Consider the following 20,107-nt stretch of genomic DNA (forward strand, 5'->3'; position numbering starts at 1 on the left):
GTAATGCATGTGCATCCCAGAGCATCTCATGCAGTGGTTCTGAACTGCCTGATGGCTCAGTTTATGCAGTGATAGCTTCAATTTATGCCTTTTTTTTCTTTTTTTTTTTTTGAGGGGGGGGCAAACTGCTGGCTCTGATGGCACAGGGAGTGCTGGATCAATAGGACTGAGTCCTCCTGTCACAAATCCCACGGTCAGACAGCATATTACCTTTCTGCCAGCCTGAAGATGGACAAAAAAAACGGCTTCATACACTGCTTTCACGAAGTGAAAGTTTCAATGAGTTTCAGTGCTGTTGAGATTAAGGGCTGCTACTGTGGTGAACTGCAGGGAAATAAAAAACCATGTCTTAGATCATCCTTAACTGGGGCAGGGAGGAAGCCCTAGGTGAAATTAGAGAGGTGGAAATCCCATGAGTATCCAAATTATGAACTGCATCACCTTCATGGAGTGACCTGTTCAGGATAGGGGATCTCTCTTAAATTAATGGTATATATTATGGCTGGAAGGCCACGATTCTTTTGTGTTAATAAACCAATGGCAATTATTCCCAGAGCAGATGCCCTCTGCAGCAGGCAAAGCAGCAAATCATCACTGAGTAACCTGAAATAAATAGGAAATGAGTGAAGGAGTTGTTTTCTCTCAGTTGTTTTCTGATGGCTTTAGAGATTTAAATTTCTCTTGTCCCTGTGTGAAGTTTCCAAAGGTATTGAGACACCCAAGGTGGAGAGGTGTCACTGGAGACACAGTGAAGACAATGACTGCTGTGTGGAATGGCTTTGTTACTGACAGGATAACAGTAACTTTGGGGAAGGAGTCTGGGCTCAGCCAAATTCTATCCAAAACCAGGTTTCCAGGCCAAGGAAACAGGCTGTTGTGGCTGATGTTTGCCCCACCATCTGGCCCAGCAGGCCAAAATACCCTCAGGACATCCCACCCCATCCCCAAGTCTATGAAGGGGGGGACTTGCTGCTGCTCCACATCCCTGTTTGCTGTCTCTCCTGCCTCTTTTTATCTGCAGAGCACAGCATGTCTGTGTTCCTCTATCAATGTATCAGGCAAGAATACCTCATCTAAAGTGTATACATTACCTAATAAAATCCTTCTTATTTGGGATTATTGCATCAAATTTTAATTTCCTCACTCGAGCAACAGCATGTCAGCCAGCCCGTCAGTGAAGAGCCGATAGAAGGTGAAAAGAGTGGATAAACTGCAGCAAATTACCGCAAACAGATCTCTATCAGCCCTTTGACTGAAATTGACTGGAATTAAGAAGTGAGAAATAGGATTTTTTTTTTTTCTTTCCTGTGGCAGCTTTCTGAAGCACTCACTCCCCCTCTGCCCCTCCTGCTTCAACGCTGGGCTGCGCTCTGCCTTTCAAGTCCCTAATCCTGTAAGAGGAGAAGGAAAAGGGGTGGAGGGGTGTGAGAGGGCAGAGAAATGCCATTGTAGCTCTTATTTTTCTCAGGATGGGATCTGGTAGCATAGTTTGGAAGTGTTTTGGGCACATGCTTATTTGGACACTGAGAAGAAAGAAATTTCTCATCGGGCAGAGGAAGAGGATGCAGCAGGACTTTCCTGTCCCTGGAGGTGTTGTATGTTCATTCTTGATGCCATTTATCATCCCACCGTGCCTCAGACATCTCTCCCAAGTGTACCAAAGCTACCCACAGCTCTGGCAAAGCTTTGCAATGTCGTGTTTTTCATCATTAGACTCCTGGGTATTTGTTCCCACAGTGTCTGTGGACTGGACAGAATCATTGAGGTTCTCCAAAGAAGTTACCAGTGGCTGGAGGAGAGCAGACATTTCCCCTTGCAGAGATGCTGAGGGTCTGTTCAGCCACTGCTTTTGTACCTTAGGTGGGGCATAGCCCAGGTAGGATCTCAACTTCATTTCAGAGATGAAAGGGGAGGAATCCACTTACTAAGAGATAAAGGGAGGCCTATGAAATTGTGCTTTATCCCTCAGGGAGCCATGCAAAGGGACAAACCCCACTGGTGCTTGGTCCTGAGACCAGCAGTTGTGTTCCCTTGCAATAGCATGCTACAGGTATGTCTCAAATGTCATTAAAACTGTTTTAATTCTTCATCACCATGCCCCTCCTTTTCAAAAACTCCTTGGGTTAAAGAAATAATGTAGAATCAGTGCTATTCTTGCCCTGGAGTCTCAATAGTTCCAAGTTAATTCTTTCTTACAATATTTCCAGCCCATCAGTGTGAACACTTTATTAAAAGCTCAGGGTTTTATTAAAAAAGGATTGATTTACCCCTGCCCCTCTTCAAAAAACCCTCTGACTTTGTTTGGATAATGTGCCATTCTTTATTTTCTTTGCCTTTTTTTTTAAGCATAGGCTTTCTCAGATTATTGCTTTTCTAAACCTCTTCCTCCTTCCCTAGAGGGAGAGATTTATTCTGTTCTGATGCTTTGGTCTATACCCACCATCTGAGGCCTTTCCCTGCAGTCACCATTGTCTGTGGTAGGCAGGAGAATTGTTACTTGCTTTAAGAAATACGAGTATTTAGGAGTTTCCAAGAGCCACTGGTTGACACAAAAAATATGTAGGGAGAGCCCTGGGAAGAGCTGTTGGTGCTGGAAGTTAGTCTGAATCTCCATGGGTAAGAGGAAGCCTTGCCAGATGTGCTTGACTAGAGAAGGTGAGAGCATCTCCTCCAATTTAGGGGTGCAATTGACTTCCTTGGGGAGCCAGGGCACAGCATCTCCTACCCTGGCTGTGCCATGAGAGCAAAGGGAATAGTGTTATGGTTTGGTAGAATTTTGGAAGAAAAGTTGGAAACTGTTGAGGTGTAGTTGGTGTGATCAAGGGATTGGTTTGGAGTGTTTTCCCTTTTCTAGTCTTTCCTCTCTGATTAGTTCTCTCTCCTGGTGTGGTGGGCAAGATACTTCATGATCATCATAGGCATGGAGATGTGAGCATAACCTGTGTGTAGCATCATGTTTTGCTTCACATAATTTCTTCATCTCATTTAGACATGTGCTGAATGTGAATACTCCTTCCTGTTGACCATGCTGAGCAATTGTGCTCTGATGCCACCTGCATCAGTTGTTACCACTCACTACAAAACTAGAAATTGCCACTAGAAATATGGATGAACATTATGCCTATCCTATAGCACTTGTTTAGCCTCCAAGATTGGTCCTAAACATTGTGTGGATGCTCAGGGAGGAATCATCCATTCCCAGGAGATGGGATCTGCCTGTACTGTGGATATTGGAAGCCTCTTATGAAGGAGCTAAAGAGAAGGATGGAAACTAGGTGGGCTGCAAAGAAGTGCTCAAGTCCCTGGGGTTCCAGGAGATGGCATCCAAGAATGGTAGAGTGAGCTTAGCCCCACCCTGGCATGTTCTCAGCACCGGTGAAGGGGCTTGTGGAGAGGAGGAGTCACACAGGGCTGCAAGAGAACAGATGAAGACCCAGTCTCAGAAACCAGCAGTGTGGAAGCCATCATCACAGGCTGGCCAAGGACCAGGCAAACCTTTCTAGCAGGATCAGGTGCCTGGATAATTAACTTTCCTATGGACAGCTCTGTGTATGCACAACAGCATGAACCAGAAACCAGATTCCCCCTCCTCTGTTCCTGTGCTCGTCCTTTTCTCTCTTCCTACAGCTCGTCCCCATGGCTCCTGCAGGAGGGACCTTTCCTCCAGCAGGCCAAGTGGCTGATGGCTATTCCTGGACCATGCTGGAGAGAGCATGCTGCATTTCATGCCTTTTCTTTTTTTTTTTTCTTTTTTTTTTCCTATATTTTCCCTTGCTCTCCTTTCCTCATCCCTTGTTTTACTTTCCTACTGCCTCCCTCTCCCCTTTTCTTCTCCTTTTAGTCTCCCTTTTGGAAAGCACAGTTGTTGTCAGTGATTTAGAGGCTCTCTGGTCTCTGCTGAGCCTCACCAGCAGAGTGCTGCTCAGAGGCCACTGACCTGGGATTTATGGCTAATGTTCTCAGTTAATAATGTGGATTTACTTAAGGAGTCTCTCGAAATGCCCTCAGAGAAGAGGGAAGGGGCAGATCCACCTGGCCTCAGGAGCCTTCTTTATGGTTGGCAGCAGCAGCAAAGCATCTCCATCGAGCCCTCAGGGCTCTGGAAGCCAGTGAGACAGCAGGTCCCTGCTTTCCACTGGAGGTATTTCAGCAGCATCTTTCTCTTTGGCTTTCAGCTGATGGATTGCAGGGCAAGCACAATGCTGCTGTCCCACTATGCTCCTTCATTAGATATGCAGACTCCTTCTTTTGACATTTCCTTTGAGGGCAAAAAAAAAAAAAAGTAATTAAAATTCCTTCTTTTCCCACTGTTAATAAGCCAATGAAAACAAGAGCAGCTGAGTTGTGGATTTTTTCACACTACATTAATTATGTGCACGTGCCCATGTTTGTGTTCTTACAGGCCCACTGCAGTGTGGTGGGGGATGTGAAGCTTGTGGAGCTGACATAGGGGCCTGATGTTTTTATTGGAAGAACTAAAAGAGATTTTAGCATCACTTTTATGTTTTGCATTGGTTTGGTAGGATTTTGGCCTCATGAATCTTTCTGATGGGTTACAAGGAACAGGCCTGCCCTGCAGGATGGAGGAGCTGGCAGCTGGAGAACCTCCTGCCTGCAGGCAAACCCATCATCAGCATCTGTCCAACCTTCCTCCTCCTTGAGTTTTCAGTTAAAATCTCTGCCACCCGCTCAGCTGTGCCACTGGATGCTGATGGCCAGTGCCAGCACCCTTCCTCACCTGGCATGGCAGGTTTGAAGAATGCAAGAGAAGGAGAGGACAAGCTGAAACTGGGAAGCCAGTAGTAGGTAAAAGCTGAAGATCATGGTGAGAGGGAATTGTTGCCTATGGTTCTTGAGGGACTGCAGAGTGAATATCTGCATCAGAGGAGTGGAGATGCTCACTTAGCCCATTCTCCACCTTCATTCCACCTTCCTTAAGCACTGATATCTGTGTTTACAACATTGACTTTGCCTCATATCCTCCTCTTCTGGAGGAGCAGCATGGGGTGGTCTTCTCTTCAGTCCCTATGGACACTTGTCCCAGCAAAATCCTACTGCAGGGTCCAATGGTTCAGTCAGAAGACTGCCCTCAGGTCCTGCCCTCTGCATCACCAGTTACATCTGGAGGGGGGTAAGCAGAGTTGGGACTTTTATGTGACTTTCCTTGTCCTTGGACAGGTTTCCCTAAGCAGGTGGCCCATGGGAAGGGATGCAGTGCCTGGCCAGTGTGGCTGTGAACTGTCTCTCCCCTCCCTCCCCAGGGTACCACTGTGCGGATGATCACTGCGATTGACCAGGACAAGGGCCGTCCCCGGGGCATTGGCTACACCATTGTCTCAGGTAAGTCATGGTGGGGACCCCAGCTGGTCCTGCAATACATTCCATGCCTGGGAAATCAGGTCTGCCTCAGTTTCTCCTCAGCTGTACTGCTTGCTCTTTTGGTTCAGCATCCCTAATTACCGTAGTCTACTGCTAGGACCTAAAGCTTTTATTCCTCTGAAAAGTCTACTTTGCCTTTGGTGCTATCAGAGAGTATGGGTGGTGGCATCTGCTTTTCCTTGAGCATTGGCTGTGATTTCTGATAGATTTTCTAATAGATTTGACTATCTGATAGCAAAGCCTTTCAGTTCTAATGAGTTCAAATGCGCCACAACAATAGCTACTCCACCATGGAGGAGACCTGCAAAGAGCCAGGTGTAAAACTGTTGGATTGTGGTGGTGTGGTTATTGTTTAGGAGAAGAATTGGACTGATAAGGTCCCCAGTGTTTCCAGAAAGTCTCCATGACAAGGGCTGGCTTCCCAAGGGACTGCCAGAGCTGGCAAGCCAAGAGGCAGACACCTGGGCCCCTGAGGCTGCAGAGCTGAAGAATGAGGCTTCATTAGAGAGGTGGAGACCTTGCAGACCCACAACCCAAATCCCTTTTGTCAACCTCTTCTGATGGCAGAGAAGCCAGGCGTGGCCTGAGCAAGTGTTTCTAGATAAAGCATAGGTGCTTTAGGTCAGCAACCCTCTGACATGTCCAAGGACATCAGGCACTCAGACACTACATTTGTAGGGCTGTGCCTCAGGGACTGTCAGACTCCTCTGATAAACCCAGGAGAAGAGGACCAGCTTGAGGGGGGTGAGGAGTCTGGGTTGCAACACTATTGCTGGCATTGGTTTTGGGGGGGATCTGCATGGTAAGACATGGCAATGGTGCCTTCTCTCCCTGCTCTGCCACATCCTTTGGGTGGCAGCTCTTTCCAGCTACATGTGTGGAAATAATTCCCTAGTTTTGGTTCCTTAAAGCCCAGCCATTTCTAATGCTTGTTTAATCAACCTCTGTGGTCAAGGTGATTTCACCCTGACTTTCAAGTCCATTGATCCTGACTGCAAGTATCCAGGTCAGTCTGCCTTTGAAGATGCAAGGATTATTTATTCCTCTAATTCCCTTTGCAATTTATTCAAACATTCCCTCAGCATTAATTAAAAGAGAGATTCCCCCCAGATTGTGTGTATCCACCTGGAAAAGAGCAGCAGGGACTTTCTTTTGACTGATGTGTGCTCTTGTTCACTGGAGGCTAGACTAAAACCTTAAGCTTAACCTTAGTAAAATCTGCCATATTACAGAAACCTCATCCAGGTCAAAGCCTGGAGAGGGGAAATCACACTTGTCCTGTTCACACTCCCTCCTTAGGGCACCTGCTGATGGCCACTGACCCTTTTTCTGACCCATTATGCTGTGGGTATCTAATTTTCTCTTACCAGCACAATAGAAACATCTCTGGGTTTCCAGAATCCTTTATTTGATGTCTGAAACCTACAGAAACAACCAAGCAGTCTGTAAGAGGGTTAATTTGCTAAATGCACCCATCACCTCACAGTCTCATGGGGCTTTCTGCTCATCCAATGGTCATGGCTGCTCTACCAAACCTAGAGAACCAGACCTTGAACCTTGGTGGAGTGTTCTTGCATGTTCTTTTTTTCATGTCTGTCTTTGGCTTCCCTGTGAAATAGCCACCATGTGCCCTTATGAGCATCCCTCACTTGGTACCAGGGCTGCTGTCAGCCTGGCCATGGCAGAGGGATGGTGAACAAGTGCCAGGCAGGCTCCAGGAGCCCGGTGGCAGCGGGATGCCGAGTGACAGGCAGATCAGTGCAAACAGCCTCACATCTGCCAAGAGCTTAATCCCTGCTCCTGGTCCTGCCTGGTCGGGGGCAGCTCTCCTATCAGAGATTCAGGCAGAAAAACATCAAAAAATGATTAAACTGCTTTGCATTATTTTTTTTTTCTTTTGTCCAAACATGGGAATTGCAGAGTGGTTTTGGAACTGGCCAAGAGTTCTTCTCCTCGGCACCAGCCTCTTGCAGAGTGGTGATGCTGGGAAGAAGCAGTCTGTGGATGGACTGAGGGACAACTGCAGGCACCTATTGTTGCCTCCAGCCACTTCCCCATCCTCATCCTGCCTTCAGATTTAAGGAACAGCCTTCCCAAATCCCAGAAGCCGGGATTTTCGGGATGCTCTGCTTCCACTTTTAATTGAGTTTACTGCCACAATTTACCAGATTTGTTCAGCTGCCAGATTGCAGTTTAGGTGTGTGTCTGAGGTCCAATTTTAAAGAAAACTTGGTCAAGGGGCAAAAAATATTTTTCTTCTGAAGCCAGCAAGGATGCAAGTGCCTCCTCCACTATGCTCAATGAATTTTTTTTTACTTTCCATGATTTGCTTGGTGCTTTTGAAAGGAGATGTTAGCTTATGATGTCTCAGAATCTGGACATAAGAACCTACAGCCAGGATTGGCTTGGGGATTTTTGGCAGGCAGGTAGAGCATAATTTGTTATTACCCTCAATTAACATAGTAAAGGTCACTGAGCAGATTTTTTTGCCTGAGCTAGTAAATTTTTATGGCAATTTTGAAAAAGGACCCCAAACCAAAACAAACAAAAAAAGCAACCTGTCTAACATATGGGAACTGTGAAGCAAATTAAATTAGAAACCGACCATAAGCAGAAGTGAAAATGGCCAATGGAGGTAGGAACGGTACCTGGCTCATCAGCTGGCTTGGAGGAGGGAAGAGGTGGTCATGCCATTTCCCAGCACAGATGGATGGTGCCTCTTCCCAGATTTCGGGCACAGGGCTCCCATGTGGCTGGTCTGATTTTTCCAGCTGGGATTGAATATCTGGCAGTCAGAGAACCTAGAATTTTATTATTCCTTCAGTGTTAATAGCTAAAGCATTGGTATGATTTGGAGGCAGGATATGAAAATTAATTTGGAATTGCCAGTGTCCTGTTCAGCTCCAGCCCTGGGGTAGCTGTGCCTTGGAATATACAGCAGCAGCTCTTATTTATACAGCTGTCTTGAGCACAAGGTCCTCCCACGACAGGAAAACAATAAAACTAAAAGATTAACCATAACCACATAAAATAAAAGTCAAGATCTACCTTTATGCTGCCATTTTACAAAGCTGCTAAGCCTGAAATGCTGGAGGAAGGTTGTATCATGGCTTTGGGCAGTTTTCCTGGAAGGGTGGATTAGTCTGCCTGCTGCCTGCCTGTACGGGGAATCATTTCCTCCTCTTAGAGGGAGAAGGTTTCTCCCCTTTCCTCTCAATCTTTAACCTAATGAAAAACCTAATGAGTGCTTTAACCTAACCAAAAAAAAAAAGCACTTTTTTTGTGAAAAAAGGAGTGGGGCCATTCCAGTGTAAAAGGCCTCCTAGAAAAGGAAACCAAATAATGTCCTGGCAATTCAAGGCTGGTGGATGCCAGGGGTCCCATCATTCCCATGGGTCTTTCTCCTGCTTTTTCCAGGTGAAAAGGAGGGAAGAGCAGCTAGTGTCCTGAAAAAGCCCTCCCAAAAACCCATCTGCTTTGCCAGGCTGGAGATGCTCAGTTGCTGAGGTCAGGGCTCTGTTTGAAGGACAGATAATTAATCCAGCAAAATAATCCACAGTTCCTTTTTGGCAGATTTATGGAGATAGCCTCTGTACTGGGGACTCTGCCTCATCATCTTTCATTTCCCAGGCAAAGCAAGTGACTTGTTGTATAACATGACCTGTTCTAGATAAGGCTTTTCATTTAGGGGAACTCTTCTCTCTAACAGATTTTCCTGCTGGAAATCAAAGGGCCCCTGCACTCCCATCAGGATCAGGACTGCAGACAGCAGTGTATTTCACATTTGCTGCTGCTGCATGTTGCCCGGGGCATGAGGAATCCTTTGGCCCTTTGAGAGGAGGATTTTTATCGTACATTAAATGCTAATTTAATTAATAGGTGGGAGGGGACTTTGTCCCTCAAGCTCTTGTTGGGAAAATGTGTTGTACCATCACAACCCTGCACGTCACTCAAGAGCCAAAATCTTTAGGGTTCATGTATTTCCAGGACAGTGAGGAAGGTTCACATCTGGCATGAAGCCTTGAAGGTGACCTGTGCTGCTTGGGCAGGCATCAAAGGGTTAAAGCCAGGGTAGAGGGTCCCAGGGCTCCGCAAGATGCCCCCAGAAATGTCAGTCTCTGCCTGCCAGACACATTCCATATGTGGTGATGAATGAGCAATGGGAGATAGTACAAGGGCAATCTGTACATTCCTCCTGGGGCTTGGGAAATCCTGAAGGAACAGGAGGAGGGAGCATGGGGCTTTTGCCCGAGTGAAGTGGTCCATAGGGCTTGTCACAAATCCTTAGAGCCATTTTTTCTTTCACAGAATTAATTGTTTTAGGAGACTGATGCATTTTCTGGCAAAGCAGTCTCTTCCTAAAGCTGGTGCACCCCAAGGATAGCAGGAATTAAAAAATCATTATTTGCATAATGTAATAGAAGTGTGAGTTACAAAAGCAAGAGGGAAGCGATTCTGAAATAAAATTATCTATCTTTTCTCTAGTTTTCCTACTAAGAAATAAAATACCTTGTGTGTGAATATATATGTAAATATATTTAAAAATCAATGCAGTAGCTCTCAGAACATGTTTCAGATGGGCTTAACAGATCTGGGTTTCCTCATTCCCTTCCTTTTGAAAGTGCAGCAGGAACCCTTGCAGTAAGGTTTAGGTGGCCAAAGAGGTCTCACCTGCTGACCCTTCCCTTTGTATTTTGACCTGATTCCATATAGAAGGCAGGGCAAAGCAAACCACTTCCCTGAGTCCCTTAAACTGGACACCAGGGAGGATTCTTGGATATAGGACTATAGGACCTGCTGATTTTTATATTCCCATTGCCTATTGGCTACATTATGCCTTCTTTTTCCCACGTTCAGACTGCTCCTAGGGTGTTAAAGCCCTCATAAATCACACCTGCTGGGAGGGCCTTCCAGTGTGATTTAAAGGCAGTCATCATAGCAGAACATTTCTGAGGAAGGACATGCTGATGGGTGGAAAAGTGCCTCATGCCGAGTTATTCATCAAAGATTGTTTTTCCACCCTGCCGATGCAAGGGGATGAGACAGCACGAAGAAGAGATGGGGGCTGCAGCCACAGCCCCTCTTTTCCTGTCTCAGTTTTTTCCTGTCTTCCTCCTTTCTGCTAATGATGCTTTGTCATCACATTGGCATCTTGCTTTGGCTCCCTGGTAATACAGAAATCACTGGAAACAGATATGGTTGGCATAATGGTTTGCATGGCAGGTGGTCCCCCAGCAAATAGCCTTTGGTAATTAAAACTATACATTCCCATTTATGTGTAAATATGAAACAAAAGCAATTTTGTTTTGTCTAACTTCTGGGAGTGTTGAACTTCCTGGCATTTAACGTGTATTGAAGATGTCAGCAACTGCTGGGAAGGGATGAAGCTGCGCTGCCTCTGTTTACGTTGGGGCTAGAGAAAACGACCCTTTCTGAGATGGTTCTTAATGTCTCTTCGAACAGAAGGTTTTACAAAAGGTGTTGAGCCTGAAGATGTGGAGTTTATGTTAAAAGCTTATTCGGACTTGTTAGGAGGCCTATTACAGTGTAATTCTTTCATGTGCTGCTGATGGGCCTGCTGACTGCGGTGGCAGAGGCAGCAGGGGTGATTTGTGGGTCTCTAAATGCAGTGCAGGCACAGGAGCCCTTGATAAGTGCCAATTTTATGCACACACATCCTTCAGCTGCAGGCTGGGAACGTGTTCTGCACCTGCCCTTTCCCTCTGGAAATGCACCTCTTGAACTCTGGTTATTAGGACAAAATCCTTAGGTGGGGAGTTAAATTGTTAAATTTCCAGAAATGAGTACAATAAACCTTTATGGGAGTTTTCCTGGTGTTGCTCTGCTGTCTGGACTCATGGTACAGCTGATGGCTGCTCCCCCAGAGGAGGTTTTAGGATTAAGTTAATGGGAAGAGGAAAGGTGGGTAGGAAAAAAGCCAAGCTAGGCAGCACTAGTGTTTTAACTTCCCTTTGATCTAACGAGCCCCTCTTAGACATTGTGGGGGAATGGTGGTTGTGGTCCAAAGCTCCACAGGCTTTCCCATGGTGAGTTAGAGCAGGAGGAGCACAAACTGTTTTCTAGAGCATCTTGATTTCACTCTGAGTGAAAGAAATCAAGCTCGGGTTGTAATAACTCCTTTCACTTTGGAAGTACCTTGTTCTCTATAAATTTAAGCATGGGGCAAAGTATCTGCCCTGCTCTGCTTCCCTGTGTATTGCACAGGGGCAAAATCTCAAGGTGAAAAGCAGCGAGGTGGTCACGGCAGCTGATGGGACTATTTAGAGGATGATAACTGTGTCTGTTGCTGACTCTATGAACCACATCCAACAGCATCTATTTCAGTGCTGAGGAGCCCTGACGGAGCACATTTTGATTAATAAATTAGCCAGCACAAGGTGTGTGATGGGTGCCCCTTTCACATCTCATGAAAGTCATCCACTCCGAGTTCAGTGGCTTGGTGAGCCAGGGGCCTTTCCAGGATGCAGCTCCCTGATACAAACGGCCCAGCTTGTAGAGAAAAGTGGGAAAATTCTCCAGCGTTGGGAATCTGCTTATCCTGGTGGACAAGTAATGCTTCCATAGAGCTGGACAATAGCTGCATCTCTCCCTTCTATGGTTTGAACACTGCTCCAAGGCACAAGGGTTAGGGAGGAAGGAGGGCACAACCACATCCATGTATTTCCTTTTTTTTCCTTTTCTTTTTTTTTTTTTTTTTTTTTTTTTTTTTAATTTTTTCTCTTTTTTTTTTCCCTGGGTTTGAGCCAGTGTTTTAATGGCCTTTTTAAACCGCGAGAGCGTTGGCTGTGGGCAATTAAACATTATGGCCCTCATCTATAAAACCCCTTGTTATAGCAGTGTTTCTCCAAAATGGTGTCTATGCCACCATCCGTTCCTCAATGAGCCTGGAAAAACACTCTGAATGGGCTACTGTGATCCATTCCATTGCTCCCAGCTCAGTGCTGGGTTGGTCCCTGCCTGGGTGCTGTGCATGTAGAAGCTCCTGTTGTCCATGTGTGTTCATGTGAATGAAGGGATGGAAACATTTTTCATGTTTTACCTGAGTCATAACCAGAATCTGGGCTTGTACATCCTAAGCAAGCCCGTTCCCTGCCAGCTGAGCCCTTGTTCAGCAGAAAATGAAGCATGGGCTTGGGTTCCTTTCCCAAACCAGAGGCATGGAAATTTAAGTCCTTGGTTTCCACCCAGAAATGGTTTGGTGGTTCAGACCAGATCTCAGGCAGGGACACATCCAGCAGCTGGTAACTCCTGAGCTGAGTGAGCAATCATTTTATGCCTTAATGCAGAATAAGGTTGTGGTGCCTTGGTGTAGGCATTGATGGTAGGAGAAGCATGCAAGGGGGATGTGGAGGGCAGGGGACAGCAGGGACACATTTCTGAAGGTTATTTGACTTCTATGTCAAGTGCAGCTGTGATAGTCGATAGCTCCTGTCTGCACCATTAAAGCAGTTTGCAGAGTGCAAATTTGGAGATGGGGAGGTCTGAGCCATAATCTGGGGATCTTGAGTGAGTTTGAAGTCCCCACAGAAGTTTTCCATCCCCTCTGTGTTCTCCAACACATGTTTGTGTATTGCAGTATCTCTGCAAAACCAGCAGTGGGCAAATTGTGATTTGCTCTGTTGGTGTGGCCAGTAGGCAAAGCTGGCCACTGGCCATGCAAGCCATCAGCCAGAGTGCTGGGGAAACCCAAGGAGAAGCTGGCTCAGCTCACAGTGTCCACATCTTCTGAAGCCACCAGGCTCGACCATTTCCTGGGTTAGGAAACTGATGGAGAGGTAACAGTAGAGAACCAGGAGAAGACAAATTATGCAGAGGTGGGGAGAGTGAGAGACTGGGGGGAGACGGAAAGACAAAATTGGCTGGGTTTTTCTCCCACCTTTTTTTTTTCTTTTCTTGCTCTGAGGGAAATGCAGACATGTGAAGATGATGAGAGAGGTTTCTGCAAAGAAATCGTCTCGGGGGAACTTGTGCTGTTCAGCAGTGCAAATACCTCCACGGGGATCACTGGTCAGAGGAGCAATGAAGTGGTGGTTGGAGAGGGGTTGTGGAGGGAATGATGAAAAGCCTCTGAAGGATGAGTTTGGAGACACCTATTTCCCTTCTGAGGCTAATTTACATTTCCCTTCTTGCAGAAAGGCACCTTGGGGGATGTCAGATGCAGATCTCCCATCTGAGGGGTTCTGGGGAGGCTGAACTGAAGAAAATCCTCTGATGTGCAACTGGGAGGATATTTGGGGCCATAATTTGCTTGTCCATCTCTCAAAAAATGACCGTGGGATGATATGAAATGCATAACTATTGTTAGGACATGAAGCTCATTGCTATTTTTTAGTCCTTTGTCTGAAATTCCTGCCCTGTTGGCCTATTTCCACAAAAATCTATTGCTCTCTGCTTTTGCAGTTTCCTGCTAGCAGGACAGGATTTTGTGGTTAAAAAGGTATTTTATTACCCTCTGTATTAAGGGGAGTGTACCAAGATAACCCTGATGCATGAACTTTGCTATGGTAACATGGCATCTTGGAGCACGTAAATGCCTCACAGCATCTTGTGGAGTGTCCATCAAAGCTGAGAAGTCTCCTAAAGGAGGCAGCTGTAAATTACAGAACTAAAGTAGGAAGCTGAGATGAAAAGAGGGGAATCATCCAAAGGAGGAGACCAGAGATTGTCAAGTATGGCAGAGAAAGTCAAGATTAAAAAAAAATAAACCTAACACCAGGCTGCTGCTAGTATCTTTAGAGGTTACATGTCGTAAGGTTCATTAAGCTGGTTGGTAGTCAGTGGTCTGTTTCTGATGGAGTGGAGCAAGGACAGAAATGGGAGACATTCGGAGAAATAATGGTTCAATAATGGGGGAGAAAGGTGTTAAGGCACCTGGGGCTCTGGGAGACTGATGAGGTGGTGGCATGTGGCTTCTGGGGTAGGTCAGGGTGTCTCCAGAGTCCAGCAGGACCTGGAGGCTTTGGCCATCCCCCAAAAAGTGCAGCTGTGGTTACACAGGGGATGGGAGGACAACAAGGGGAACACTGAGTGATGGGAAGCAACTTTCTGCAGCAGGAGATCTGTCTTTCAGCTGCCTCCCAGCAAAATGACAAATGTTGTGTGTGTTTCCTTCCTGCTGAGATACATTGAGAAGACAAGGTTGGGGGTTTTTTTATATTATTTTATTTTTGGCTGGGATTAATATAGCATACCTGCAGGATTTTCTTGCTCCTGTTTGGGGCTGGCTGAGGGGTTTCTGCACCCCTTGAGATGATGAGAATGAGTGGTGTGGTGGCCATATGTCTGTGCATCACCTCCTTGATCATCACTAATTCAGCAGCCTCCTCTGGTATCGTGTTGGACCAGCATCAGGTATCCTGGGCTCCACATCCCAACTGCTTTCCTTTGTCTGGATGACAGAGAGAGCACCTGGGACTGTTGCAAGGGCATTCCTGATGCTGGATGTTCATCATCTCAACAGTTGCTGGCTGGGAGGCTCAAGTGTTGTCTTAATCCTGTCCAGGTATCCAATTCCAGAGGTGAAGTCAAGCAGAGGGACAGTGTTCCCTGTGAATGCAGGCATTAGTTGTTCAGAGGGGAACACCTGGGGTCAGCCCCAGCTTCATCAGTGCTGTTCCATATTTTAATGACCAAAAGCCTGCATCATTTGAAACTTTATTGGGTGTTGGATGGAAAGTACCATTTTGAACCCTGAGCTGGGGCAGGTGAGAGGAGGAGGGGACAATTACAGACATTTCTTGGTGATCTTAAATGTATTTTCCCACCAAAATAACTCTATGACTACATTTTAAGGCACACTGAGATACTGTGCAGGGTTTGCAGAGCCCTCTGCAGCCTGTGCTCAGCTTGGAGCTCCTGACCCAGCAGTAAACCACATCTTTCAAGCACCAGATCTGGTCATGCATGGAGACTGGTGGTGGAAGAAGCTTGTGTCCTCCCACTTCCATCTCCAACACCCTTTGGCATTGGCTGTACCAGCTGCTTGTGCTCACTCTGCCTGTTATTTTTCTCAGGTAACACCAACAGCATCTTTGCACTGGACTATATCAGTGGAGCCTTAACCCTGAATGGGCCTCTGGACCGGGAAAACCCTTTGTATAGCTCTGGATTCATCCTCACGGTGAAGGTGAGACCTTCTTCAACTGGGAGGCGTGCTGGCAGAGCAGGATGGGGGGGGGGAAACATAAAAACAAACAAGCAAAAAGCCCAAACAAACAAAAACCCAAATCAAAACAAAACAAACAAAACACAAAAACAAGAACAAAAATGAAAAAACAAAACCATAAGCAAAAAATAACCGTGGAAAACTGGGAATGTTCTGTCATATCAGTGGGCAGCAATGTAACAGGGCATGGTCTGCATCAGCAGAGGAAGGGAGTAATGCTGAACATTGCCTTGTCCAGGAAAGGCACTGGAGCGTGGTCTTCCAGCCCCACCAGCCCCACCAGAGAGCAGCTCCTGGGCTCTACTCGCAGCCCTGTAATTAAAATCAATACCAAGCCGGGCAGCTGGTTGGAAACACATTTAGAAGTATGGATTCTGCTGGGCTGGGGAAAAATCAGCATTGTGCAAAGGGTCATTGACTGGGAAGGCAGCAGCCAGCACATCGCCTTCTGAGTTTGGCAAGTGCAATGCTTTGTCACAGGGACAGGGACAGGGGCAGGGACAGGGAGGTGGGTGGGCCACAAAACCACAAGAAATTGCCCCTCCTGATCCCAAGCACAGGTTGTACTGGGGAGTTTTAGGTATGGGGAGGAATTCACCATCCATCCCTGATATCTCACAGTTTGAGTTCTTAAGAATTTAAATTCAGTAAAAATCAAGATAGGGAGGATTGTTTAATTTTAATAGGGACAAAATATCTGTTTTACCCTGGGAAGATTTGTCAACTTGAAAATTTGCCAGTTTTCCTACGTAATAGGGGAGTTCCAGCTGCATTTGTTGATGTGATTTCTGTTTCCTGTGCCCACAAATCTCATGTCCTCCCACAAATGCCAGCTCCCTGCATCCCCCAGCCCTGGGACGCAAAGTGTTCTCTACTGATCTTGTCCTGGAGTACACACTGAAAATACAGCTGGTTTGCTCCTTATTGGGATCAGCCTGTTCTGCTGTTGTGTGCAGAAGCAGTGAGTAGCATTGAGCCATGTGGGTCGTGTAAGCATTGCTTTTCTGTGCCCACAGCAAAGCAAAATCATCCAAAGGACAAGAGGAGTGACTCAGCTTGAAAAGGCTTTTTCACAAGTCTTGTTTCTCCAGCAGGAAAATCTGCAGTCTTTCCTTTTGGGAAAGCAAAGTTAAAGTCCTTCATGAGGCAGAGGTGTTGAGTAGAGTCATGATTCAGATCTGTATTTAGACACATGTTAAACCTATATTAAGGTCTAAACCTTGTTTTCCCCCATTGCCCTAGTTTTCTGTCCCTTTAGTAGTAGTGAGCTCATGGCTGCATCTCAGGAGATGGCAGAGGAGAAAATAGGAGTGCAGTTTGCTCCATCATGGCTCCTCATATTTTAATTGTCACATGTGGCAAGGTAATATTTTTGGTGTACATGCTTGTGGCAGGAGCATTGCCTGCTCATTGCCCAGTGTGACTCTGAGTCCTCACAACCTGCTCCATGTTAGGGGCAAGCACGAATTTGGCCACAACCCTTCCAAGACAAATATTCCATCCACCCCTGGGCAAATTTGCAAAGGTGCTGTGGGTATGAAGTGTGGGTGATGGGAGAGCTGGGACAACCTGTGTGGTTAGTGGTGTGGAAAGATGTGTTCAGGGTTGAGAGGCAATGGCAGAACCAGCTGAGCATCCTTCCAGGGCAAAGCGGAAGAAGAAATAGCTGCAAGAGCCTCTAGCCATGCCATGTGCACTTTCTTTTACATTTATTGCTTGAAAAATAACGGCTGCCCTGATGTTTTCTGTCCTGACAGGGCACAGAGTTGAATGATGACCGCACGCCCTCTGATGCCACTGTCACCACCACCTTCAACATTCTGGTCATTGACGTCAATGACAACGCGCCTGAGTTCAACAGCTCTGAGTACAGTGTGGCCATCCCAGAGCTGGCCCAGGTGGGCTTTGCCCTTCCCCTCTTCATCCAGGTGCAGGACAAAGATGAGGTAAGATGTCCTCTGCCACCAGTGCTCTGTCCATCCCTTGTAGGGGTGGGGTTCTGGGCTGTGCAAAGTCAGCTGTGAGGAGGGGATGTGTCATGCTGCTTCCAGGGGTGCCCAGGGAGGTTGTGTCTGCCCCATCCCTGGAAGTGTTCAGGGACAGGTCAGATGGGGCTTGGATCAACCTGCTGTAGTGGGAGGTGTCCCTGTCAATTACAGGGGGTTGGGACTAGATGATCTTTGAGGTCCTTTCCAACCCAAACCAGTCTGATTCTATGAGAAGATACCAGCTAGAGTGGGGCTGGAGTACTGGGGGTCAGGGGGGTGTACTGGGATACCAGCTCATACCAACTCATTGCTGCAATTGAACTGGGACAGCTGGAGGCTTTTTCTTCCCTTGTGTTAGTGGAGCTCCTGTTTGTTACTGCTCCGTGCTGTGCAGGGTTGGCAGAGTGTTTTCAGCCTTCAATTACTCTGATTATTTGATTTGTGCAATTCATGTCTGGCTGCTTCTGTGTGCTGGTACCCTCCACCCCTGCCATACTGCTTGTTGTCTGCTTCAAACAAGTGCTGATACTTTATGGTGAACTTCCCAAAATCCCTGGGAAAGTCTCTGGCACCAGTCTCCTGCCATCCCCGTTCCTCTTCAAGCTGACGAGGAGAAGAGAGTTTATCAGAATAAATAGCATGGTCAGAGTAAATAGCACCCTAAAAACTGGAATGTTTTCCTGATGCTTCAGGTGAAGGATATGATGGCACCAAGGAATGCAAAGCAGAACACCAAAATCCTGGTGGAGAGATTAAACAGGCATCTTCTCGGATGCCTTTGCTGGCCAAAATGATGGGTTTGCTTTTCCCTGGTCCAGGATTGAGTTCACTGGGTCTCATAAAGCTACCAAAAAATCTTTTTTTTTTTTCACATGAAGCAATTATGACACAGAGCTAATAATCTACATGTGATATGATGTCACCAGCTGCGAGTTGTATGTTCAGCCTGAAGAGGTGTAGATGAGCTATTAAGCAGATAAAGAGACTGGGTTTTTTTCTTGAAAATGTCATTTGCTAATAAAGAAGACATGGATATGACAGGTGCTTAAGATAGTTTCTGAACAGAGCTGCTGTCGTGCTTTCTGAGAGATGTCAGCAGATCCATTCTTGAAGGGCATTGTAATGCTTCTGTCTGTGCCAGAAAGATGAAGGACATGTCATTATTTCTGATTAAAAGCTTGTTTTACTGGAGTTACTCCACTTCAAGAATTCACTTTTCAGACATGCTAATTTTAAAATGGGAGAATAAAAAACAGTCTTGCCTTCCTGACCATTCTGGCAGAAAATAGACTCATTCCTTTGGTGTTGTTTCTTTAACTTCCTGAGATTTCCCCAAAAGAATTTGCTGAGATGTTTAGAACTGCTGAGAGGACAGGGAGTCTGAAAGAGTTTTACTGTACGTGTCTTTGGAGACCATCATACTAGCACAGATTGCCTAGGCCATAGCATTATTTTCACTGCTAAGAAGCACTGGAGAGCTAATGTCGTGGAATAGCTGGAAAGAGGAAAGTTATAAGCAATTGTAGTTTTGTTTGTTGTTGGGCTTTTTTCTCTTGTTTTATTCTGTGATGGATCTTTCTTATTCCTCTTGAAGATGCTTGTACCTGGCTTAACCATCAAGGTAGCACTTAGGGAGGGGAAAAAAACCAGGAAAGCATCCATGAAAATGATGTATATGAGAGAAAGATGGGCCTGCATCTGCAGCCAGGCTTGTTCTAGCACTGCTTTCCAGGTGGTATATTTATAGAAGTCTCAAGACCTCCAAACTTTCAGTAAAAACCTGACAGAAAGGGAATATACTTGCCTGACAGTTATATTTTGGCTGCTCAAAGTATCTCATGAGAGTAACAAGGCTTTTCCAAACCATCTGGATTTGAGGTAGAGGAGGTGGTGCCAAGCTCCCTGGGCTCCCTCTGGGTATAAGGGGTGGAGGGATGGATTAGCGAGGACCAAATTCCACAGTCAGGGATGTGACTGAGGACATGGCTGACAGAACCTATTTCACCGACATGGCCTTCATGCTGGAGATGACACAATTCATTTGTGTAAGGGGCAAAGGAAGGCAAGAAGAGAATTATACATGTCTCAATAAATAAACGAGAGCATATGGGTAGAGACACATGAAATAAAACAGAGTCTTTGGAAAGATCATTTTGCTCAAGTTTTCTCTTCTACCTCCCAAACGATGTCATTAAGTCCCCTTGGCAGGTTGGTTTCTTTTTTGATCCAGCCCTGTTCTAGCCCCTGCAGCACATTTTGACACTGTTCCTTCAGCCCTCATGCTTACTGAGGCCCTGCATGGACAGAGCAGCCCATGCCTGAATCCAGTGCCACGCAGGGGTCCCATGGGGTTGGGTGGTTTTGGAGAACTCATCTGCCATCACACCCTGATTTTGTCTCTCTAGAGCTGGGGAAAGGCCTTAAAACTCACTGCGTGGGCTGCTGAGGCCATTAAACAAAGTGTTTTGTAACTGGCCCACGTGACCTGTTTAAATGGTGGGGTTTTGGTCTTTCTTTTTTCTGGTGTGTTTTGCACAAACTTAGATGATTGGTT

General features: G+C 46.2%; 1 protein-coding gene across 1 annotated transcript in view; it reads left to right on the forward strand.

Moving 5' to 3' along the window:
• The window catches only part of CDH23 (cadherin related 23), a 195,082-nt gene that overhangs the window by 92,474 nt on the left and 82,501 nt on the right, over positions 1–20,107 (forward strand). Inside the window, exons 9-11 of the mRNA XM_071748993.1 lie at positions 5,262–5,340; positions 15,414–15,526; positions 17,323–17,511. Coding sequence (XP_071605094.1) covers positions 5,262–5,340; positions 15,414–15,526; positions 17,323–17,511 — 381 coding nt within the window. The remainder of the gene's footprint in view (positions 1–5,261; positions 5,341–15,413; positions 15,527–17,322; positions 17,512–20,107) is intronic.

This window comes from Heliangelus exortis, chromosome 7 (assembly GCF_036169615.1).
Source record: "Heliangelus exortis chromosome 7, bHelExo1.hap1, whole genome shotgun sequence".
Taxonomy (NCBI): Eukaryota; Metazoa; Chordata; class Aves; order Apodiformes; family Trochilidae; genus Heliangelus; species Heliangelus exortis.